General features: G+C 41.8%; 2 protein-coding genes across 9 annotated transcripts in view; one reads left to right on the forward strand and one right to left on the reverse strand.

Moving 5' to 3' along the window:
- Window positions 1–2,654, forward strand: part of MAGI3 (membrane associated guanylate kinase, WW and PDZ domain containing 3) — a 235,891-nt gene extending 233,237 nt beyond the window's left edge. For 2 of the 4 annotated variants that reach the window (XM_030561749.1, XM_030561750.1), the window contains one exon: window positions 53–2,654. In XM_030561749.1, the coding sequence (XP_030417609.1) occupies window positions 53–1,140 (1,088 nt within the window). In that variant the 3' untranslated portion in view covers window positions 1,141–2,654. The remainder of the gene's footprint in view (window positions 1–52) is intronic. The other 2 variants (XM_030561751.1, XM_030561752.1) reach the window with 1 other exon arrangement.
- PHTF1 (putative homeodomain transcription factor 1) lies at window positions 1,381–25,570 on the reverse strand. Of its 5 annotated transcripts, none has more exons than XM_030561755.1 (19): window positions 25,358–25,570; window positions 24,547–24,622; window positions 23,308–23,364; window positions 22,014–22,083; window positions 20,933–21,091; window positions 18,872–19,031; window positions 17,905–18,045; window positions 16,890–17,049; window positions 15,830–16,003; window positions 15,669–15,746; window positions 14,074–14,283; window positions 10,196–10,324; window positions 9,090–9,362; window positions 8,206–8,337; window positions 7,887–7,973; window positions 7,127–7,282; window positions 6,603–6,698; window positions 5,824–5,949; window positions 1,381–5,349 (listed from the first exon to the last, which is right to left on the reverse strand). In XM_030561755.1, the coding sequence occupies exons 2-19, from the start codon at window positions 24,589–24,591 to the stop codon at window positions 5,329–5,331; spliced, it is 2,274 nt and encodes a 757-aa protein (XP_030417615.1). In that variant the 5' UTR covers window positions 24,592–24,622; window positions 25,358–25,570; the 3' UTR covers window positions 1,381–5,328. The 5 variants fall into 5 exon arrangements, with proteins under 5 accessions (XP_030417615.1, XP_030417617.1, XP_030417618.1 ...); XM_030561757.1 differs by lacking the exon at window positions 25,358–25,570 and adding an exon at window positions 25,291–25,326; XM_030561758.1 differs by lacking the exon at window positions 20,933–21,091.

The following is a 25,570-nucleotide window of genomic DNA, read 5'->3' on the forward strand; positions in this document are numbered from 1 at the left end:
AATATTGGTTAAATGATTTTTTTGCCGAACAATTCTGCTTCTTCACTTCCAGGTGATCAAGATAGTTTTAATCCATCATCCTCAAATATAATATATGATGAACAGTCACCATTACCCCCCTCTTCAGTATGTGATTCACCAGTACTGGAAGAAGCTTTAGCACATGTTCACATATCTGAGAAACTGGAAGAAGCTAAGAACACTGTGCCTGACAAGAAAAGCACTTTAACTGAGAATCAGTCTGAGCTGAAGCATCTGTCTTCTACCCAGAAGCATATGAAGAGATGGGACCAGCCTACTAGTTTAGGGTATAAGCTGTCAAAAAATAATTTAGAATTAGTAACTGATGACATCATTAGGAGAGACAGATCTGAGAGTCCAAAAAGATTGGGCACATCTGGGGAATCGCAGCAAGTGGGGCTCCACAGTCCAAGGAAAGGTGAGAGACAAAACACACACAGCAATCTCTCAGACCAGTCTGAGCATCCCAGGAGAGGTGAGAATACACACTCAGAAATCAATTTAAAAGAAACTTTGAGAGCAAACCAAGGCAGATCTGTCAGTCCCCAAAAGCATCCCAAAAAAGAAGAAAGTGGGGACAAATCAGACAAGTTACTAGAGACTCAAGATAAAATAGCTGGTGGTGGTGATGTTGAGACTATTGAGCTGTTCAAAGATGGAAATGAAAAATCAGGAGTAACACAGCAAGACACAAAGCAGAACATTGCTGGAAAGAATAAGAAGTGGTCTCAAGAGAGAAAAAAAACAAAAGTGGATGAAAAGACTCTTCCACTAAATAAGGCCAATGAGCCTAGGAGAAAAGTAGATGAAGATGAAAAAGTAAAGAAAGCCAGTGCTGGAGAGCCAAGTTCTAGCAACTTCAAAACTGCAAGTCTTTCTGATGTTTCACAGCTTTCCAAGGAAAAAAAAAGTAGGCTTGAAACACAAGATCCAGTTATTCTTAACAAAGACCACACAGAAAAAGTCTTGGAGCCAACTGATGAAACCAAAGATGATGGAATTTCAAAAACTGAATGCAGCTCTCCAGTCAAGAAAGCACCAATAACTCCTGGACCTTGGAAGATACCAAGTGCAAGTAAAGTCACAAAAGCAACAGGTGTCACTGAAAAACCAGTTTGACTGACAAACATTTTCAGAACATGTTTTAATCAGATTTCTAATCTGGTCAATTAAAAGCATCTTTTTTCCACAATGTTGTCATTTTTCAGAAACTAACTCTAGAGGCTGGACAGTACGTTTGATCTTAAACTTAACTAAGCTGCATGAAGGACCTTTCATATTGCTTGTAAGCAACTCTTCCATAAGCTGCTGTCCCCTCGTCCTTTTGAAGGCAGTGTCCTGCTGCTCTCTCAACATTGCACTGCTAAGGCTTTCTCAGATAGCATTGTGAGATTCTGAACAAACTTTCTTAATGCTTGTATTGCCAATGTGATCATGACTCACTACTTCTTCTTGTGCCAAGTTATCTACTGTAGCTAATCAATTTCATCCTCCTTGTACGTTTTTCCCAGACACAGCAAAGCCAAGATTTTGTTTGAAAATAGCTATTTTCTCAAAGGCATGTCGCATGTTTATATAGGGGAATAATTCGAGTTCTCACAACTTCAGTAAGAAGGTGAGTGTGCTGGTTCTATCAACTCTAGGGCAGCAAATGAGCCACTGATGCTGCCCCACTGGCTTCTTTTCTTAAAAGTTCCTAATACCTAATGTGACATTTAAAGAGAGAATTGCATTTTGTTCTGATCTATGGGATCAGTTTTGCTTTCTATTAGCATAGCAAAACAAAATGTTTTAATATGCTTAATTCATTTAAGGTAATTATAGTAACTATCTGCAAAACACATATTGCAAACACTTTTGAAGACTAAGTGGTGAAATCATGGCCCTGTTAAATTACTGGCAAAAATATCCATTGACTTCAGCAGAGCCATGATTTTACCTTGTCAGTTCTTTAGAAATAAGGAATGGACATGGTGCTATGCTTTCAACCTCCCTCTGGTACTGTATGTCAAAGCACCACATACTGTATGTTTTAAAAACACGTGGAAATGTCCCATCTTTACTTGTAAAACTAAAAATTGATATGTAAAAGTAGTATTTGAAACAGCAAATCCTGCTGTTGCAAACACAGACAGAACCAACCACCACCAACAGCTTCTTTTAAAAGTCCCTCTGACCTGTGCCTACTATTAGAAGTCTCCTGTGTTTTGTATGTGTGTAATTGCTTTTGGGTTGAGTGAGAAACAGATGACATACAGGGTACATGAGACTTAATATCTATTGTTTGGGCTTTAATATGTATTTAAATAATGTTGAGGAATGTTGACAGATGATATTTTTATAGCAGTCTGCAGAAATTTCATGGATTGATTTACTCAGTAGCATTCTTAATGGATTTGATTTCCTGACCTGTGCTAAGTTTTCAATGACTGAAAATAAAAAACAGTAAAAGGAGCTGGGCCAGTTCCCAAAAGGAGAGGAAAAAAGGTAAGGAAAGTCAAGATCAGTTTCTGGACCCTTATGTTAAACTAATCTGACTTGCTCATTAAAAACATAACTGAGCAGCTAAGTTGATTAGCCTCACTAAACTTAAAAAAAAAAAAATCAGTTCTGACGTGAAGCTAGACACTTTTGAAATAGACAACTACTGAGCAGCAGGCTTAAATGAACAGTTCTAAAATAAACAGATTTTAAAGCACATCTGAACTGTCCTCTGCTGCTTCACATTTTATGAATCCATCAATTTGCTGTAGCATAAACTGTACAAATCCTCAATATTGTAGAGCTTGACTGTGAAAATATTTGAGTTAGCCTATGTAGATATTAATCCTGTATTCTTGGTTGATAAACCTGTGGGATCCTCTTTAAGTAAGGAGTATGCACTTGTTCTAACCATTGAGAATAGTACCAAATTCAGAAATTTAATACTGAGATGAATTAGCACCATTTCAATGGTTAACAGTCAGCAAGTACCCATCCATCCAAATGTTGTTTTCTGATTGTTAACATTGTGACCTGCTTTGGTGTCCTCTGTGAGTCTTTTCTAGAGAACTTGTACCTGTACTTACTGTATAAGATGACTTAGCAATGTGGCCTTGGAATGCTAACATATGGATGTAAATGTTTATATATTGTACAGCACCTTTATATATACACACTTCTGAGGTTCTGACTAGAGACCTGTAAATCGCTCATTATTTTTTATATAGATATATTAAAAAGAAACTCCCATTCACAGCCTGTTCATTCTTGCACTGTAAAATGTTAGCTGTAGCCTTATTTTACAATGATGCGGTCTGCATTAAAACTGTCTTTTAGCTAAATATACTGCCCAAGTTACCCATAAACATCCATATTTTCCAATGATAAACTGCATTTATCATCTGAAAGTTACCTAGTCTCCCTTTTCACATAACATACTCAACCACAGTCCTGCAAAACATAATACCAGCTGTTTGATGGAGTTTGCTTCCCATGGGTTTATTTGTGTATTAAATGTCACTTTTTACATTTTTACTACTTTTCATTGTACAGAAAATAGCTTTGCATAAACAGTTTACTACAAACAATGACCTATGTCATCGTCCCTTTATGGCGTGAGATGGAACACTGGAGTTAAAGGTATCCTTTAATCTCAATCTTAGTCCTATGACTGACTTACTATTTCTTAATTTATTAAAAAAGGAAAAAGTCACCTGCCTAAGAAAAACACAAGCTGCACTTACAGCAAAACAACTTCTCCTAGTGAGGTGGCTTTAGATTCTTTCCTCATACCAGTTGTAGACAGTTAGATCTCATACTGAAGGGGAAGTTATCACATTCGTGCCTCACATGGTTTTCACAATCAGCCCTTACCCCAGAGGGCCATTTACTTTGGTCCAAGGTGCTTTATTAGTAGTGTTGCATAAAAGGCAGCTACTGTATACTTTCAGGAGGCTGTGAATTAGAAAAGGGGAATCTTCTTTTCTTCCACTTACCACATCTCTGAATAATACTTACCTGTGTTAGAAAGGTAAGGCACTATAGAAGTAGAAAGCATTAATATTTTCCAGAATGCTTTAACAGCCCTATTGATCCACCTCCTCATTACCAAAGATTCAAGTGTTACATGTAAATGTTACTCTATTCTTCAGTTTTCTAGCTGCTACCAGCATTCTGAAAAGTGTTTATACACTGATGGTGCTTTACAGATTGAGAGGTTGTAGAGAACAAGTGTTTGCATATTCCCTTGTGGAGAATGCTCTGCTTGTTCTATTAGAGCTTATCAGTCAAGAATAATGAGTTGTCTGAAGAACACTTAATTATATAAAAACTATCATGTCTCCTAGTATGTGCAGCAGAGTGGCTTTACTGTTGCTATGTAACTGAAAGTTTAACCATCAAGTGCCTTTGGAGGCCATATTTATCTTGGGTGGAGGGACTGAATTTTCATGAAAGGCTGTAGTAGCACAGAATAAAGGGGCAAGGTTCAAAGCAGACTTTGCCCCTTTAGCCTAAAAGCACTTAAATGAATGTTTTACTTGAAGCCACTAGACACATGCACCTACCAAATGGGGCATTGGAGGAAGATGCAGCTGATGGAAAGAGGAATAGGGATCTGCTCTAATATGTAAACTAAAAAGGCACAGATAGCAGAATTTTAAAGTCTACCCCCTAACCATCCAGCACCTGGCATGTTCTGCTCAGCTGTAATGCATTTAGCCTGGACAGTTATTAGGAAAGTGAGTCCTCTTGTCAAGGCCTTAACACCATATTAAGAGCTTTTTTTATATCTTAAAGCAGTAATTGGGAGTCATAGTACTGACTTACTGCAGTGAAATTAAAGGTCTCACGCTAACAGAGAGGAAATGGAGAAGCTGCCACAGCAAGTTAGTTGTGTAAGAAAGAGCCAACCTGCTGCAGTAACTTACACATATGTAAATGGGCTATGGACATAAGCTGTTGTATACAGAATCCCATATCATTGTTCTCCTACTGTTTTGAGGCCCCTCAAAAATGTGTGGTTGCTGCACACTTTGGGCACCTATTTAATAGGGAAATGCCCTTAGAACAGTGTCACACTGCTGATGGACAAATCAAGTTTTGTTTCCTTAGTGGGCAAGTCCTGGGCTGCCCTCACAAGTTAAACTAGTTTATTCTGTAGGCTCTGAATCTAAGCAATGTGAGAACATCTTTGATATACAAACGTGTAAGAAATATGCCAAAATTTAGGACCACCTCTGCCTCAAGCCAATGTCTTGCTTCTATCCGGTGTCGTCCTGATGGTTTGATAATCCTCACAGCATTGAGGGCTGAGCCTTGGCCAGTTCATGGTTTGATTTTCCATAACTGAAAAGAGAGGTTAGGAATTGGTGTTTATCTGACAGAGACTTTAAATAACAAAGCAAAACAAGAAATCTCCTGAATAAATTACAGCCATTGTAAAAAATGCAACATGCAATTGCTAGTCTTTGAAAGACTGAGATAAAATGCATACTATTACATAATGGTTTAGGCATGCTAGTAAACTAACAGTCATTGCAACTCTGCTTCGGAGGCAGCCAAAAACTTGCAGTTTTTTTGGCTGTAGTAGTCCTATAAACTACTTGTGTGCTTATCTGAATTTATCCACTCGCCATTCCTGCTGTCCTCAAACATGAGTGGGTTTGCCCCAAAGCACAGATAAGAGAGGGAAACAGGTGAAGCAATTGTGCTAATGACAGCAAGTTAGTGGCAGAATTAGACCCAGGTCTTCCATACGTCAGTTGGGTCCCAGTCTCCTAGAACATGCTCCTTGCCATCTCAAATGGCAGCAGCACTTACTCTGATATTGAATCCAAGAAGATCACTTATAACACCTGAGATGGCAGACAGGATCACAACTCGCGTGATGTTGTAGATTAAAGGGTTCATAGTCAGGCCATAGAGTCTAAATGGTGTGTCTAACTCCTGTAATGAGAAAATGGAAGTTACACCTGAGCCCAGTTGTAGTCTCCAACGTTTTCAATTACTCTGATAGCCTGCTATACCCCAGACAGACTTCTGCCAACCAGATATTGCAGAATCCTCTTGGGTACATTAAATAGGCATCTCTGCCTCCCCAGGGCTCAAGCATTTCACTGACCCTATCATAAAGGGTGAGAATCTTCCTTATGGCAACACTTAGATCAAACTAGTGGGCTGCTGAACGGTTTAGAATTTTAAATCTGGGGAGCATCTTGTAGGTGTCACACACCAGGCTCATTCCCTAGTAAAAAATGACTGGAATCCAAAAATTCCAGTGAGGGAGAATGAGGAAACAAGACAGTACAACTAGAATGACAAGCTAGTCCTCCACCTCCCTAGTCCCTATTCTTATCCATGTTACTACTGGTATCACCCAGCACCTCAGTCACTGACAACCACACTGTGCTAGGCACTGTACAAAGACAGCATCCCTTACCCCAGAGAGCTTACAGAACAAGACAGACATACATAGATGAGAATACAAGGAAGCAATGAGATGACATTGGTCAGCATGACATGCAGTGGTTTCGGCACATTAGTGATCTAACTATTGTCTTTTTTGGTAGGCAACATGAGTGTTAAGGATAGGAACTCACCTTCAGTAGCTTTGTAGACAGTTTTAAAACATTGTTCACTAGGGACAGCTGTTCTTTCTTGTTTGGCTTCTTTTCCATCTTTAGGTATAAATTAATCTGTGATGGAAACAGGTATTTTAGAGCAGATTTTACATCCAAGCACTTCACCCAAGCCACATCTGTGTTTACAGCACAGGGACTGCAGGCCTATGCAAAAGTCACTACCTTGCTATGGTGCTTACTTGTGGTTTTCAAGCGGAGCAGTAATAGATTAACAAACATCCAACTTTTTCCCAGAGTGATAGGTTTTTCTCTCCCCCAGCTATCAACAAAAAATGAAAAACATTGGCATTTGGGCCTGGGTAACTGGCTTTCTTCCTCTAAGCCTGCTGTAGGAGTTACTCTTCTATTATGAACAAATAAAAATCAAAAGGGGTCTTAAAAAAGGCACTAAGCTGAAATGAGGGAGTTCATTTGAACTGGAAAGATCACTTTCATACTAGAAAACAGTAAGCCTATAGGAGGGTGAGCTGCAGCTGAGATACCTGTTCAGTGAGCAGGATTGAAATATTACTATATTTTTTGTTGGTTTCAGAGCCCAGTGATGCCAGGCGCAGTAGAAAAAGGAGGAGGGCTGTTTCCCAGATGAGGAACTCCCAGTTGTAAGCTGCATTCAGGAATGTTTTGTGCCCTTTTAAAACCTGTAGTAAACAAAACAATGAAATTGGCAAATAGACCGAAATGTTCCTATTCACCTACTATAAACACTTTCTTTCAACACATAGAAGCAGCTATGGCCTGTGTGACCACCATAACATCAGCCAAAGAACTCACCACTCCCAAATACACGAATAAGAGGTAGGACAGTAATTAAAGTGAAGTGAGATCAGTCTATGTCAGCTTGATCAATACATTAATATTCATTCCCTTTATCCCTGCCATCTGATAGTTAGATACTCTGAAGAGTGCTGCCCAATGTAAGTGGATTTTGATTATTAAAGGAACTGGCTGGATGAGTCTCTTTCCCTCAGCACATATGAAACTGGATCCCAACATTACTACACTCAGCAAAGCCAAACTTGAGATGGGCAGTTAACTAGCAAAAGCATAAGCATTCATCTGCAGCACAATGAAACCATTTTGCAAACTGTTGCTAACAACTATACTTACCTACAAAAGGGAAAAAAAACCCTCTGAAATCTACTTAAGGACTAAAATCCACCTGCAAAGCAGTTACCAGTTATACTGAGCAGTTGTTTTTCACTGGCTTTTTATTGCTCACAGAACATAAAATGTGAGTCTCACCTGTGCACAGCATATGAAAGCAATTGACAGAGCCAATAAAAAGATTGAAGAGACAACTACATCCACAGATCGCTGGGGCCCTCTCCTCTGTTGAAACAAAATGTTTAATCAGACCTGGGGAAACCTTTTGAATTTCAGTAAAAGATAGCACAAATATAGCAATAGTTTTCAGCTACCCAGGAAAAAGTTGTAATATCCTGAACTCCAGCTTCTGCAGCAGCTGGAGTCCACCTGAACCTTCCAACAACTTTGTTTACACCACTTGCTTTAGTCTGTTAACATTTAAACATATACTTGCACTCTTTGGATCACGACTTGCCTTTAGATAGGAGCGCAGTGACAACCAAATTTTAATATTCTCCACCTTCTTGAGTCTGAAGTGGGGGATTTCATACTTCCTGGCTTTCCGGGCAGATGTTATGTGACTAAAAAGCTTGGCAAACAAAAACCGCTGCAAAGAAAAGTGTGTCAGTAAAGAAAATCCACACTGATAGTCTAATGTTAGCATCCATATGATGCTTAATATAATATGTACATTAGTTGCTAAACAAATCATTTGTGCTTGCCAGTGGTAGGAATAACATTCCTGTACAAGAGGAAACCATGACACCTTTAGTATCTCTCTCACTTAAAGGATAACAGTCATCCTAGTATACCACATCTATATCAACAGTAGCAAACTAGCAAATCTGTTAGCCACATTCCCTTCTGGAAGGATGTGATAGATACAAAGACACATCCTTATGACCCTAGGCCCTGTCAGGATTTGTCTTTAGGCCAATCAAGTCGAGCCAGGCAGCTGTAGTCTTCCACCTTGGGGTCACATTACTTCCTGGTGGACCCTTATTTCTCATTCTAAGACAAATGGCATAACTGTAAGCTTCACAGTAGGAAAAGCTGTTAGCTGTACCAGTAGAGTGCTCCAATTTGCCCCAGACTTGTAAGACAGCAAGTACTTAAGATTAATTTCCTTTCAGCAGTACGGAGAAAAAATAGCAAGCTTTAAAGACTAATTCATGGTGGAAGTTAGTCTTTGCATCTCTCAGGTGAAGAGACCTGCCATAGCACCTCAGGTATAAAGATATCCCAGCAGTCCCCACAGTGTCTTACTGCTCCCAAACACGCATCTCAGCAGCTGTTTTAAGAGGAGAAGCAATGACAGCAGCATGTTCATGAAAAGTAACTCAGCACATTTAGACAAACCTGTTTGTAAGTTCTCTCAGCAACACACATCATAAAGAAAAACATCCAAGTCAGGCAGAGACGCTCAAGGAAGTTAATCACAGCCAAGACAATGACAGGGGTGATGGTAGGAGCCCCACAAAAGATATTCAAAAGTTCCTTCATTGAAATGGATCGCAGCTGTTCAAGATTCTTTGTATGGATGAGCCGGTAGAGGAAAGGAAGACATGCTAACCCAATGGTGACAACGTTTCCCAGCATCTGATAGCCTACTCCCTGCTGATAGGCATTAACCTGGAGAATAGGCAAATATCATTAGCACTATATGAGCTACCACTAATTTTTAAAATTACTGTATGTTAAAAAAACAATAGGGAAAATCCTCCAATTCTAAAACTCCATTAGAAAACCTGTATGTGTAAGTACATACATAACCTTCCACTTCAAAGAAACAGTATTTGGTGTGGCTGTAAGATAAAGGTCAGCCATTACACACTTCATCTTTCCACTCACTGAACTCAGAACACAGCAAGTGAGCAAGATTAAACCAGGAAATATACTAGAAAAGCTACAGCGAAAGAGAGTGAAAAACCAAAAGTGTGGCATAAAATGATTCCATATTATGACAACACACTGTCTGTACAGACATTTACTTCCATCACCTGTTATCCGTCAGGGTGGCTGACAGCCAGATCCATGAAATCGACAATGTCAATTTCACTGCTGGTAGGGTTCCTGTTTTGCAATTGAGCAGGGGGGTGTCCCAGCTGTGAGCTCCAGATGTCAGCACTGCTTCACTGCCCAGCGCTGAGTGCCTAGATTGTGGGCACCCTGCAAAGCTCTCAGCTCCCCAGTGTGCAGGGAGCTTGCTTCACGGGGAGTGGAGAGCTGAGAGCCTGGGTGGCGGCCGGGCTCTGACTGGGAGCTCGGCCTAGAGCTTAGGTCAGTGAAAGTGCTCCTGGGAGGACACACATCACTGACAGGAGAGTAGTGTGGACATGAAAAACCGCAGTAATTTATTGCTGTGGCTGTAAAATCAATCTAACATAAGTAGACTTAACTTTGTAGTGTAGACATGCCCTCGGGGAGTTGGGGGGAAGAGGGAGAAAGGAGGAATCAGTCCTTACTCTGCTCATGATGATCCCGCTGATCTCCAGCACAGACATGTCCACCTTCTTGCACTCACTTCCCTCCCAGATCAGGGCACTTACTTTTGCAGATGCAGGGCTCGTATTCTGAAGCCAGAACAAATGGTTCTGGAGAAGAAAATGCAACACTGATACAATATACTGAAAACATTTCTCAACTATCTACAGGAAATGGTTTCAAAATAAGCAGCATTTTTATTGAAAATGTTTAAATATAGTTTTAAAATTCAACATGGAAACTATAAGCTATTCAAGGAAAAATTGTCTGCATGTATATCCAACAGCATCTAGCACAAGGCCCTAATCCTGATTGTGACTCTGAATGTAACAGCCACACTGGGTCAGACCAAAGGTCCATCTAGCCCAGTATCCTGTCTTCCAACAGTGGCCAATGCCAGGTGCCCTAAACAGAACAGATAAGCCATTCCCTGTTGCCCATTCCCAGCTTCTAGCAAACAGAGTAGGGACACCATCCCTGCCCATCCTGGCTAATAGCCATCGATGGTCCTATCCTTTGAATTTATCAGGTTCTTTTTTGAACCCAATTAATCTTGCCCGTCACAACATCCTCTGGCAAAGAGTTCCACAGGTTGCCTGTGTTGTTGTGTGAAGAAATACTTCCTTGTTTGAAGCCTCCTGCCTATTAATTTCATTTGGTGACCCCTATGTGTTATGAGAAGGAGAAAACACCAGTTTACTCCACACCAGTCATGATTTTATAGACCTCTATCATATCTCCCCATGCTTAGTTGTCTCTTTTTTCCAAACTGAAAAGTCTCAATCTTATTAATCTCTCCTCATATGGAAGCTGTTCCATGCCCCTAATCATTTTTTTTTTGCCCTTTTCCAATTCCAATATATCTCTTTTGAGATGGGGCCACCAGAGTTGCATGCAGTATTCAAGATGTGGGCATACCATGGATTTATAGAGAGGCAATATGGTATTTCCTGTCTTATCGATCCCTTTCTTAATGATTCCCAATGTTTTTTTGACTGCTGCTGTACACTGAGTGGATGTTTTCAGAGAACTATCCACAATGGCTCCAAGATCGCTTTCTTGAGTGGTAACAGCTAATTTAGACTTTTATATGTATAGTTGAGATATTTTCTAATGTGCATTACTTTGCATTTATCAACATTTGAATTTTTCTGCCATTTTGTTACCCAGTCACCCAGTTTTGTGAGATCCTTTTAATGCTTCAGTCTGCTTTGGACTTAACTATCTTGTAGTTTTGTACTATCTGCAAGTTTTGCCATCTCACTGTATACCCCTTTTTCCATATCATTTATGGATGTTAAATACCAGTCCCTGTACAGACCGCTGGGGGACACCACTCCTTTCTGAGAGCTGACCCTTTATTCCCACCCCTTGTTTCCTATCTTTTAACCAGTTAGGGATTCATGAGAGGATCTTCCCTCTTATCCCATGACAGCTTACTTCTCTTAAGAGCCTTTGGTGAGGGACCTTGTCAAAGGCTTTCTGACAGTCAGCGTACACTATATCCACTGATCACCTCTGTCAACATGCTTGTTGATCCCCTCAAAGAATTCTAGTAAATTGAGGCATGATTTCCCTTTACAAAAAGGATGCTGACTCTTCCCCCAAATCATATTCATCTGTGTGTCTTGTCTGATAATTCTGTTCTTTATGATTTTTGAAACAATTCGCCTAGTAATAAGGTTAGGCTTACTGGCCTGTAATTGCCAGGATCACCTCTGAAGCCAATTTTTAAAAATTGCCATTACGTTAGCTATTCTCTAGTCATCCGGTACAGAAACTGATAGGTTACAGACTACATTTTAGTAGTTCTGCAATTTCACATTTGAGTTCCTTCAGAACTCTTGGGTGAATGCCATCTGGTCCTGGTGACTTATTACTGTGTAGAGAAAGTTTTTTCGAACAATTGGATAATGACACCACAATCTGGGACAGTCCCCCAGATTTTTCACCTAAAAAGAGTGGCTTCCATTTGGGAATCGCACTCACATCCTCAGCTATGAAGACTGACTGATGCAAAGAAAACATTTAATTCTTCTACAGTGGCCTTATAGCAGTGGTCACCAACCAGTCAATTGCAATTAACTGGTTGATCCTGGAGGATCTCCCAGTCAATCGCAATCTCCAGCTGCACAGCAAGGTTGCTGCTAAGACTGAGGCAGCAGGGGGTCTCCCTCCACGCTTTGCTCTTGCCTGTAAGCACAGCTCCCATTGACTGGGAATAGGGGGCTGTGGCCAACAAGAACTGTGGGGGCAGTGTTTGCAGAGACGAGCAGCATGCAGAGCCACCTGCCCCCCCCCCAAGTCCCCTCCCACACTGCAAACCCCTCAGCCCCAGCCCAGTGAAAGGAGTGAGGATAGGGGACAGTGAGTGAGAGGGGGGATGGAGTGAGTGGGTGGGGCAGATCCTGAGTTGCCCTTAAATTCAAAAAAGTTATCCTGGGCATAAAAAGGTTGGAGACCACTGCCTTATAGTCTTCGATAACTACTTTAACAGTGGGGCCACTGGATGATTGTTTAGCAGACTTCTTGCTTCTGAGGTACTTAAAATTTTTTTTTTGTTACTTTAGTCTCTAGCTAGCTATTCTTCAAATTCTTTTAACATTCCCAATTATATTTTTACACTTCACTTGCTAGAGTTTATGCTCCCTTCTATTTTTCTCAGTAGGATGCAACTTCCATTTTTTTAAACGATGCCTTTTTGCCTTTATCTTTTACTTTTAGCCCTGGTGGCACTTTTTTGGTCCTCTTATGTTTTTTAATATGGGGTACACATTTAAATTGAGCCTCTATTATGATGTCTTTAAAAAGTTTCCATGCAGCTTGCAGGGATTTCACTTTTGGTGCTGTACCTTTTCATTTAACTTCCTCATTTTTGTGTAGTTCCCCTTCCTGAAATTAAATGCTATTGTGGTGTCCCCTACCCAGAATGTTAAATTTTATTTTATAGTCACTGTTCCCAAGTGGATCAGCTGTATTCACCTCTTGGACCAGATCCTGTGCTCTACTTAGGACTAAATCGAGAATTGCCTCTCCTCTTGGGGGTTCCAGGACTAGCTGTTTGAAGAAGCCGTCATTTAAGATGTCAAGAAACTATCTCTGCATCCCATCCTGAGGTAACATGTACTCAGTCAGTATGGGGATACTTGAAAGCCCCCATTATTATTATTGAGTTTATTTGTATGGCCTCTATCCCCCTGAGCATTTCACAGTGACTCTGGGTGCTATTACTAATAAAGTGATAATATTACAGGCTTCCTACTGTAACACTGAAGACTGAAATGCTAGATCTGAAGAGTTAGAAGCTATGATTGGTGCATATGCACACCCCTGAACTAGGAGAATATAAATAATAGTATCTTCCCACCTAAGGTTTAGAGGCTGTTGTGATGCTTTCATAGCAAGAACTGCTGTGGCTGGAATCCTGAATTTCCACACTATTTCCCTCAGGATACTTTTGCTAAATAGAATCAAGGTTCAAGTCTATGTGCCAGAGCATTCGTGCATCCTGTCCAATGCTTCCCTCATTTATTTTTACATTCATATTTCACTTTAATACAGCCAGCCACAGTCAAGGTACTGATGGTAACTTGTTTTATAAATCCTAAGATAATATCTATGCTCATCATTGAATTTTACAGAAATGTCCATCTGCTAAACTGTGTCCATCCTCAGAGGAAACAGATTAGGCCATGGCTTTTTTTTATTCATTTTGACCTGGCAAAGTCAACTTCTAGCAATGTGATTGCACAAGTTACAGCTACAGAATTTACCTCCTGTATTATTTTAGAGGGTACAAATTACATCAAAAGAAAAATATTTTATAGGCTCCTCATTTATTGCAAGTGGTTGAACAGACCTGTTGGAAAACATCGTCTTTCAGGTCCCGTTTACTTCCTTTTACATTCCCTTCCTCACTGTCACTGGTATAGGAAGAACGGCACTCTGGTCCATGAAGCAGGTCATCCCAGAGCATGTCCTCTGTCTCAGAGTCATGGCGGGTGCTTTCAGAGTCTCTCCGAGACACACTGCAGCTCTGGGACCCACCACTAAAACAAGACCTTGATTCCTTTAAAGAAAAAGGAAGTTTACAAAAGTAACTCCTCCATACTGAGCCTTCAACAACAAAAATCTTTTAATCTTCAGGTAATATGTTCACAACCACATGGTCGAGCCAAGCCAACTTGAAGCCACACTGACAAGCTAGAACAGAAAGGGCATTTCGACACAGGGATGCTTTTGCTACATGAACTCACAGCAACAAACTATTCATGTTTTCCCACCTTCAGAATAACTTACACTAATTTCATGAAAATTCTGAAGGCCAGGAAAATGGAACCAGAATTTAGAATGCATTTTGATAGCTTCATCATCATTGTGGGACAGAGTTTAGTGAGAATTTATACAGCTGATTTCTATGAAAAATAGAATTTTTAGAATGCCTGATGTTTACTCAACGGCCAAGTCCCTAATGAATAGTGATTATAGTAGAATAGTAGAATTTCATAATTCAAAGCACTGAAAAGGTACAAAAATTAGGGAGTTTAAATGGAGTCAGTCATAAAGCTCTTAAAAAAAAAATCAACTCTTACCTAGAAGAGACAGAATCTTCATCTAAATTCTTCCCTGCTTTACAACCTGGAAAGACTATAATCCCAAATACACAGCTGAGGGCTGTGGAGTCTGCCTGGTGGTGACTCTGAATTGTTATTGGCCAGCTGTCTAAAACACATTTAACCTGTCTCCCTTGTTACTGCAACAACCACTATGCCTTTCAGACTATGCAGGCAGTAAACAATGGGGTCAAATGAAAGCACTTTGCATTGGAAACAAATCTCATACACTCCTCTTGTGCTGTAGTCTATCATGATCCACAAGCAGGGAGTATCATGTCATATGAATGCTCACAAAATTAAATTTTTTGCAGATCTGACTATAAGACAGGGCTATATAAAAGTATCAACAGGGGAATGACCAGTGGAAACCAAGACAGCATTGAGTGTGACAGCCCAGGATTCCTAGAAGACTGCTTAGAGCTCTGGAATGAAGACTGATCGACAGCTTCACTCCTCTGGCAGTGTGAACAATAAGGGTAAAGTCTGTGTGGAACACTAGAACCTTCTCAGAAGCTAGTCCAAGACTGTGAAACTAACTCTTCAAGGAGCTAAAGACCATCACAAACCTCACCACTTTCTGTTCCAAGTGCAACACAAAGCAACAGGTATATTTAACAAAACAAACCCTATTAAAATAAGACATCACTGCACACTTTTATCCCTCTGGGCAGAGGATGAGAGAACAAGTGACAGATGTGTAGTCACATGCTCAGTGCACTACTGGAAGGCATTCAGATACTACAGTGATGAGCACCCTATTAAAAACCCGAATAGAATAGATGTACTGCTCTGCCCACCTTAAATGATGGAAAGATCTCTGGTATTTTAGGACCCCTACCTGACTAAAGGCTGTTGAGTCTAGTTCAGATTCAACCACACTATCGGACTCTCTAGTCCCTTTAATGGCTTGAATGACCTGCCATAAATAAAAAGGAAATGTTAGTTGAGAGCCAGTAACAGTAAACTTTATGGAATCTTAAGGTAATCCAACAAAACTACCTGTGATGCTGACTGGTTTGAAGAAGTAAGAGGTCTCCGATTCTTGTCTTCATAGCTATTGTCACTGGAGGCCCCTTCTACACTTCTGCGTAACAAAATCCTCTGTGCCATGGCTTCAGCATCCTCCTCACTTGACAGCTCATCAGAAATGCCACCCGTATGTGTGCAGCCATCCTGGAAGAAAAGCAACCATCTAAATGAACTAGAATATGGGGCTAATAAAACTAAGCAGATCTGCATCAAGCAGAAGTATCTGGCCAGTGTGAATTCTAGACTAATACAATAGCCAGTAAAAGGGAAATTACTTCTAAAAGTATAAGCAGAACGAGTTGTCAAAGAATCACACAAGTTCTGCAACTGATGGGCCAGCCTGTCATTGCAGCAGTGGAAAGAGAGGGGGGAGAAACATCCAATCTCTCCAGCAGCTAAAACAGAAAAGGAAGTAATTCAACTCCTGATCTCCTCCCCTCCACAGCCTGATGCCTCAAAGGCCAGCAACATCCACAAGTCTTTGTGTAACCCTGGGCATGGGACATGACTGGGTTGCCATGAAAGCTCTGGCCCAACAACCAAGTCTATTCCCTCCCTGAATGCCGCCTCCATGTATTAGAGACTCTGGGAGCAATGCTGTTTGCGTCACATTCTTGTCTAAGTGATTCTCACCAATCCCAAAGCCTTCATTTTAGCGCTTCCATGGATAAAACTGTTTTTTAAGGTCACATACAAAAATTCCATCAAGTGAACCTGAATTATCTCCCAACAGAAGGACAATGCACTAATTGTTTGCAGGGCAGATATTTTACATGGTAGAATTCTGAATTTTATTTGTTTTTAAATCAACCAACCTTTGAATTAAAGACCATCCAAATAAACAAGCATTTCAGTATAAAGAGGCCTCCTTTATTCTTCCCACAGGTTTCCATGTTTAGCATATCTGTGTTCTATTGTAAGTTAAAATGGAGTTTATATTTATATCTGATATTAAGGTACCAGCACCAAGTCAGTCATTGACCTAAGAATCAATGCAGAAAGGAATTTTCCAATAATGACTCAATCTTACCCGATGACTCTTCTCCCCATCTGAAAGTCTGTCTCTCTCTTTGAAATGCAGCAGCCTATATTCGGATCTGGAAAGTCTGTTCTTAATGCCACTATACACAGAACTCACACCACTTTCTGTTTCAGTCCCTTTATCAGCTACCAATTTCACCCTCCTTAACCTGGGGAATCAAAATGCAACAGAACGGTTCTGACTTCAGAGCAAAGCTCTCGATAGGGTAATGTCAATTTACTCTGTCACTTGCCTGCCTGGTGCAGAATTAAACAATAGCTGAAAGGCTACAAAATTCTCTCAATTTCAGGCACTTCACGGCCCTGTCTTTGAGGGAACAAACCTACTCCATTGTCAAATGCCAGTTCCCAAATGTCCTACAGATTCTAAATCCAGGGGGAAGGCAAGATTCAGGAGTAATTAAGTCAAAAAGTAGTTAAAGGAGAAACTTTTAGGTACCTTTTAAAATAGTAACAAAAGGGGGCAGCTTAGATCGGAGGTTAACAATCAGAAGAGGTTAAGTTTCCAGCCAAAAAAAAAAAAAAAAAACTCAGCTGGGAGAGGGGATAAAAGGGATGAACCCAAATAGTGCATCCTCCTTTTCCCTGGTTTTCATTGTCTTAGAAAATACTTTAAAAAATGATCTGCTCAGGTTAAACAAAGGGTAAATTGACTCTGAACTGAGCAAAGCAAGGTAACTAAATACAGGGCCTAATGGGGAGTACATATGCTTAGGACGGTCACTCAGAGACTAGAGAGCCTCTAACACTCCGCACAATTGTGTTTCTAAAACAGGCTACCAAAATTGTCCCATACCCAGAATGAGGACAAATATATGGACTCCTAGTAAGACAGACTTCCTCCAATGGCAGTGCCACTTGGATTTAGTTTAAGAACAGCTGTAACTTGTGCAGTTTGGGAATGTGAGACTGTTACTTAATAAGCACTGTTTGTCTTCTGAATGCTCAACTGTTTGTACACTACCATTACAAACACACACATCCTCGTGGTGCAGTATACACACCTCCTACGGAAGAGCATGCCAAACAAACTATTGATAATGGATGTAGGTTCCAACTGCTTGTCTCCTTTATTGGCTTTGTCAGAGGAAGACCAGCTGCCAGCATCTCTGCTTCCATCACTACCCACAGGTTTTCGTAATTTTCTATTTAAAAAAATGGAGTGGGAAGAGAACTTAATTTACAATAAATCATCTTAACACCCTAAAAACCACATACCAAATCCATACACCACTCTAGCTGCTCTGTCAAATGCATCATGCAGATACTGGGTCAATCCCCCTCAATATGCACAGGTAATTTTTACTAGCATCAGTAGGAATTAGGTTTATGTCCCCAGAGGAGAATACACACTAGTATAATTACATCCTTTATGGTACAAGATAAACATGGAAAAACAGTCTGTGTGGAAATGTTGTAAGGGTAGTAGTTACAGCCTCTCTCTCAGCAGGAAGGCTGCACTGAGACCGACATTGGGCAGTTTTAAATTAAATAAAAAAGAGCTGCAATGTCTCCCATGCAACAAAAAAAGGCAAGAGTCACATGTCATCCTTTGCCCCCTCTGAAAGTGTGTGAGAAGCGCCTCTGTTAATGTAAGTGTAAAACATTGGTCAAGCTCCCAAAGCCATAAGCATGATGTGGTTTGTGGAGCACACACCACTGGCCACAGAAAGAAGCTGGACTATCAAGGTTTCATTAGAAGAACAGTCCAACTGTGAAGTATAAAATAAAGGGGACATAACATGGCCAGACTTCCTGAGAGTGTGATAGCACTTACGAAAGCTGTGAAAGGGGGAAGAAGGTGGGCTATCCATGATCAAGCATATGGTACATGTATCTCTGCATTTTACAGTTACATAATATATTTACTTAAAACAGCAGCAAACAAGACCTTTATCCAGTAACTTGACGCTGTACCCTATTACTCTAATTCTTGCAAATGCACACAATTAGCGCTCTGTTTCATCTCACCTCCGCCTCCTGCTGCTTCCATTGGTTCCCGGGGGTTTGTTGATCTGGGTAGACACGATCTGACAGTGAACAGTTCCCATCAGTAGCATAAGGCACATTGGTCCAATGATTTCACTTGCACTCGCAACAGGTATCATGAAATACAACACGACTGCTATAACTGAAAGAGAAATTGATAAAATGCAAAAGCTACACTGGGAATTCCCTATTTAAGGGTGAAAGGGGCATGTCTGTTTTTATTATTGTCCCAATGATTAATTTTGTTCACTTTAAAAGCTTTTGCAGATACTAACTCCCCCTCATTTTGTTATGTGGCCCTGGTATTACTACTCTGAAATTCCTTCTTTGCAATGTGATTTGTAAGTATATTAAAACAATAGAAAACAGAACCACAAAAGGGATAAAAGGTGTGTCAAAAAAATTACTTTCCTCTGTCAGAATGTGTTCTATGAAAGCCATTTACAATCTTCAGAGGATACAGTTCCAGCTCACTTAAAGAAATGACTACTACAGAAGCTGGACTGACACAAAGAGGAGTTGAATGTCAGGATCTACAGTACCTTCACTAACTAGGTTCTTCGCCAACGCAGGGTGGGTAGGCAATTTATCTACAGAACAGGTCTAGCATGTGCAGTGGCAAAGTAAGTTTCCCCCACCCTGTGGCCTCATTTCTAGCCTGGAAGATCACCTCAAAGGGAGGCGAGGGGAGTCCAGTCCCAGCATGAAGGACCAGATCTCAAATATTCCTGGAACTGCATGGAAAAATCCATGGGGACCAGGACAACGGTAAAAGCCTGCAAATTCAGAGATTTTAAGGCCAAAAGGGATCATTATGATCTAATCTCCTGGGTGTAACGGGCTGGAGAATTTCACCCAGTGATTCCTGCATCAAACCCACACCTTCTGGTTGAGCAAGAACAGGAGTTCTCACTCTGAGGACTGGGATCCCTCAGGGGGTAGCAAGGTTATTACATGGGGAGGTCATGAGCTGTCAGCCTCCACCCCAAACCCTGCTTTGGGTCCAGAATTTATAATAGTGTTAAATATATTTGTGTTTATAAGGGTGGGGTCACACTCAGAGGCTTGCTATCTGAAAAGGGTCACCAATACAAAAGTTTGAGAACCACTGAGCTAGAACTACTTTGTATAAACTAATGAAGTTGCCTGAACTGTGGTGCCCACAGCAGCTTCAATAGAATGTATTAGAAATGCTAATCCCATCTTACCTAGTTGCTTATACAATGCTGCCCTTCCCTCCCCCACCCGACACACAAGAGCACTTCCCCATCTATAAAATGGGGCTAAATTCATTAACATATGTGAACTGAAGCATAGATTAAACCAGTGGTTCTCAACCACAGATGTGTGTACCCCTGGGGTCTTCCAGGTGGTACATCAACTCATCTAGATATTTGCCTAGTTTTACAACAGGCTACATAAAAAGCACTAGTTAAGTCAGTACAAACTAAAATTTCATACAGATGACTTGTTTATCTTGCTCTATGTACCATATACAGAAATGTAAGTACAGTATTTATATTCCAATTGATTTGATAAGTATATGGTAAAAGTAAGCAAGCAATTTTTCAGTAATGTGCTGTAACATTTATGTATTTTGTCTGATTTTGTAAACAGTCTAAGTGAGGTGAAACTTGAGGTACACAAGACAAATCAGCCTCCTGAAAGAGGTACAGTAGTCTGGAAAGGTTGAGAGCCACTGGATTAAATGATTTGTCCAAGGTTACACAGGAAGTACTGAACAGAAATTTAACCCAGATCTCTCTCACTTATATGAGCCCTGGTCCACTGCTTCAGCCACAAGACCATCTTTCCTCCCTTTTGCTGAATCAAATGTAACAGAGTCATTTAAGCACCCTTACGGTAGATTAGAAGGTGGAACCCAAGAAGCATGTGGCATGGAAAGCCGTGCAGTGTCTGCAGATAATGCTCAAACACACACTTCAAAGCTGCATCCTTACCACTGCAAATGGCATTAGCGAACAATAATATGTTTTCCATAACCACAAACAAAAAGATGACACAGCATCTTCCAGTGCTTACCTTGCATGAGGTAAAGGACCAGAAGCCACATAAAAATACGCTGGGACGTAACCCGTATCCACCAATGGCTGAATAATGGAAAAAACACAACCCGCACAATCCCCTTTCTAGTTAGTGATGTCCACGGGATTTCAGGCTTGGCTTTGGCAAATGTGGAGCCTTGAAAATACATGATGTATAGGTAGTTTAAATGGGAGTTATAGCTAATGCTTTACTTGTAACTAAGGCTAAGCTTTTGTAACAGAGGTCATGGAAGTCACAGAATCCATGACTTCCAGAAACCTCCATAACATTTTTCCTTCAGCCCTGAAGCAGCAGGGATGGGGCTCCCCTGCAACTCCCAGCTGGTACTGTAGGAGGACCCCACAGCTCCAAGTTGCTGCCAGTTGCATGGGGAAACTCTGTGCTCTCAGCCATCACTGGAGCCCCATCAGCAGTGGATGCTGGACCCACCCTCCTCCCCATTTTGTCAGTGATTTTTAATAAAAATCAGAGACAGGGCACGGACTTCCATGAATTTTTGGTTATTGTCCATGACTTTCACTAAATATAACTGATAATCTTAGCCTTACTTATAACTTCTTCCCTAGACAAGGCCAAACTCCCTCTAAAATACAGTATAATTTGAAATGGGAAAGAACTCAAACTTCAGCCATTCACCAGTTCCATCAATCCAAAATCATATGAATCCCTTCGCCTCCTCTCAGCCCACTTGCCCAGTCCCAACTACCTCTATCTTACGTAAACTGTCATCCACAAAACAAACCTGCAATGACCACCCTTCACCCCTCCTCCCCCAGGCATTATCTACAACCCCAGCCCTTAGCTGATCATGCTGTGGTTCCAGCAAACCTCCAGTCCCTCTGCCAGGTGTCACACTCTGGGCAGTCTGTGTCCTCTAATGCTAACTTCAAGCACTGCTGACCCATGACCTAAATAGCTGTCCTTTCAGAAACCAGACAGTAGTAGTAAATTATGTCAAACCTAGGTAAAAGGTAAGATATTCCTCTTCCCACCATTGTGTAAAGCAGAAGTGTATGTCACATTTAACCTGAGGGCATTTGATACAACGGATACCTACCTCTGATTAAGTCAACATCTATCAGATCAGGCTGTATGTGGCCCTTTTTTTTGGGTTTGTTTTTGAAGCCCTGCAAATTTAAAAACAAAGAATTATTAATTTTTGTAGTGAATAGAAAAGACTGCCTGCATTTTCTTTACTCTGATCTCTCCAGAAACCATGATCTCCAGCACTAACATCAGGAACCTCATTCAATACTTCTAGCGCTCTTCTGGTGACAAGTTTATTAGTCAAAGATCCTATTTGTATTTATTTATTTTAAAACAAGCGCTGCACCCTGCAGGAACCACAGTTAGAGCCACTACTTCCATTTCCTGGGGCTAAAGAGGACACTGCACCTGTGACTGGTCAGCTGACTCCCAGTTAATCTTAAAAGAGGGCACCTGGGCCCTGGAAAAGAGATAGGACAAGCCAGATACAGGAAGCATTAATAAGAGCTGCCTGAGACTCGGACAGGAGCAGCAAGGAAGAGCTGGCAGAAGTTGCTTAATAGAGCTTCAGGAAACCCAGTGAAAAGACCTGAGCTCAGATGGGAGTGTAACAGGACTACTGGTAAGGAATGACCAAAGCTGAAAACCCCTAACAAGCAGAAGGCTTGGCCAGTGACCTCTTGGAAAAAGAGGAAGATCCAAACTCACAAGCAGGATGGTTGTTGCAGGAGGGTACACTGGCAGTAATAGGTAATGACACCATTTGTCAATTAAAAGATATAAAAAATAAACTTAGTGTTCATTGTGAATACCTACCTGCCCAAGTTGGAGCTGACCAATATGGGTCTAAGCAGCCCTGGGTTTAGCCAGTTTGCAAGTATCTTGATAAATGCTTATAAATGTTTTGTTCCTGTTTGGATGTAGTAAATTGCTTTCTTTTTTACCCAAATTTAGAGAAATAGGGTAAATTCTGTTCAACTTTTGGATGTAATAAAGGAACTTATGGTTAAATTAGAATCGTAGTAGTATCCTGCATAAATAACACCAATAGTTACCACTAGTCATTGAGTAATACCTGAAAATAGACGGTCAGTTCTTCAGGGCAGGGCCTAGGTCTTTTCATTTTGTTCTATAAAATACCTAGCACTTTTAGCAGTGTATAAAATAGTAAAGTTCAGATTGATTCTTCTCTTGAAGACAAACTGTATTGTACAGTAAGTATATCTATGGCATGTAATGCCTTTCACTGTATGGGCTTCTGGGACTTGCATTAAGCCAAACTGCTGCAGCCACATAACAGGGGCCAATAAATGGCATGGGACAAACAGCAAATTTTAAAAGAAAACTTTAAATAAAAAAATTACCTTCGCCTCCGTCTGTTCTATAGATTTTTCCCATATCTGTTGGTCATAGGCGCCAATCTGAAAAAATACATTCTTTAGATGACAAAATCCTTCAATTTACAACAAACCAAAACAGGGTAGATAAAATTTGATTTAACAAAACCTGTTTTTTTTTAAATCAGGTAAATTTAAAATTTAAATTTGTTATAACCTAGTGACTTAAATATAAAAATATTTAGTACATATTTCCTACCAAATTTTTAAAATAGTCAAACTACTGAATTGTTGAAAATCACTGGCTAACTTGTTAAAGTGCTAAACCAGCTTTTGACAGCAGTAGGCTCTTCTGCAGGCAGATTTTCTTCATTTCAGTTTAATGATTTGATTAATTTTATTTAGTTGCAAATCAACATTGTAATGCTTACAAATTAGAATCAACCTTTCTTTAGGAAAATAACTCAATTGCAAAACAATTCAAATTCATGAAATCAAGGTTTCCTTCTTGAATTAAATTGTGATTAAAATCATTCACTGGCTTAAATCAAAGCAACTTCAATCATGCCTGCCAAAAAAAAATCAAGATTAGAGACCACTACATATTTAAATCAGGGGTTCTCAAACTGCAGGTCAGGACCCTTCAGGGGGTCACCAGCTGTCAGCCTCCACCCCAAACCCTGCTTTGCCTCCAGCATTTATAATGGTAAACATATTAAAGTGTTTTTTAATTTATAAGGGGGGGTTGCACTCAGACATTTGCTAATGTGAAAGGGGTCACCAGTACAAAAGTCTGAGAACCATTGCACTTGATGTATTGTTGCTTTCTGGGGATGTCTCAAATATCCCTTTAAAATAAAGTAAAACAAAATGTCGTCGTGCTCAGCTGAAATTTTAAAACAGTGCTGCAAACTCTGTATTTATTTTTTTCCCAAGCTATCTGAGAGCTAGGGATGACTTAGAGCACTGGAAGCTGGAAACATTTTAAAAAAAGAGAGAGACAACCATGCATTGTGCTATTATAAACAAACAATAGTCACAGCTGCCCCAGGGAGGCAGGTACCTTCCCTGTGCTTCCTCCCTAAACCGCGGATGGGGGATAAGCGATCTGTCCAAGCCCGTACAGTGGCCAAGCACGGAAGGGGCTCGCTCCCCCTCCTAGCAAAGTCAGTGCAGGGACAGACTCTCACCCAGCAGTGATTAGAGTAAAGGGGGGTTGCAAAATGCAGGGCTGCCAGCGGGGCAGCTCTTTGTCCTAGGACTGACCTTCTTCTGGTACCAGGCGATGGCATCTCTGCCACGTGCGGCCATCGGGCTCTTCAGCCACCGCCGGACGAGTGACCTGGAAGGGAACAGGGCACACCGCTGCCCTCACACAGGCTGGGCCCGCGGCTCCGACTCAGGAAGAGGACCAGACCGGGTGGGTAGGGACGCAGCTGCCCCTGGCCCCGGAGCCATCCCAAGGCCTGGCCGGGCCCCCCGCCCCCGAGGCCACCGGCCTCCTGTCCCTTGGCACAGAGATGTGTTTCCCAGGGGTGAGAATTACCTCCCTGCCAACCGCTCGCCCCCTTGCCCCCTCCCCCACCAATCACTCGCCCCCTTCCCACCCCCACCACAGCCCCTTGCCCCGCTCACCCACTCCTCAGCCTGCCCCTCACCCCTTCCCTGCCACAGCCCCTTGCCCCCTCCCCCACCCGCTCACCCACTCCTCAGCCCGCCCCCCGCCAACCCCTCGCCCCCTTCCCCGCCACAGCCCCTCCCTGTCACCTGCTTGCCCCCTCCCCCACCACAGCCCCCGCCAACCGCTCGCCCCCTTCCCACCCCCACCACAGCCCTCGCCCCCTCCCCCACCACAGTCCTCCGCCACCCGCTCGCCCCCTCCTCAGCCCGCCCCAGTCAACCGCCCCTCGCCAACCGCTCGCCCCCTTCCCCGCCACTGCCATCTCCTCCCAGCCCCGCCTCAGAAGGGAGGGCCGGCTCCAGTCTAGCCCCCTCGCGGCCCCTCCTTACCCCCCAGCCCAACTCCGGCCTCGCCCCACCCGCTGCCCAGCGCGCTCCCTCCGGGGCTGAACGTTACCATGGAGACAGGAGAGCACGAGCCCGGATTGGAAAACGGCACTCGATTGCCTCTGCCTGGCTCTCCCGCTGCCCGCAGCTCCCCTCGAGCTGAGTCACCGAACGCGCTGGGCCGCAGAAGAGGGGGCGCAGACAGCACCAGCCGAACGCCGACCCAGGCTGTCTGCGTGGCGGGCGGGGGCCCCGGGCGAGCCGGTCACAACCCCCAGCACCA

The sequence above is a fragment of the Gopherus evgoodei genome, chromosome 4, assembly GCF_007399415.2.
Source record: "Gopherus evgoodei ecotype Sinaloan lineage chromosome 4, rGopEvg1_v1.p, whole genome shotgun sequence".
In the NCBI taxonomy this organism is placed as follows: Eukaryota; Metazoa; Chordata; order Testudines; family Testudinidae; genus Gopherus; species Gopherus evgoodei.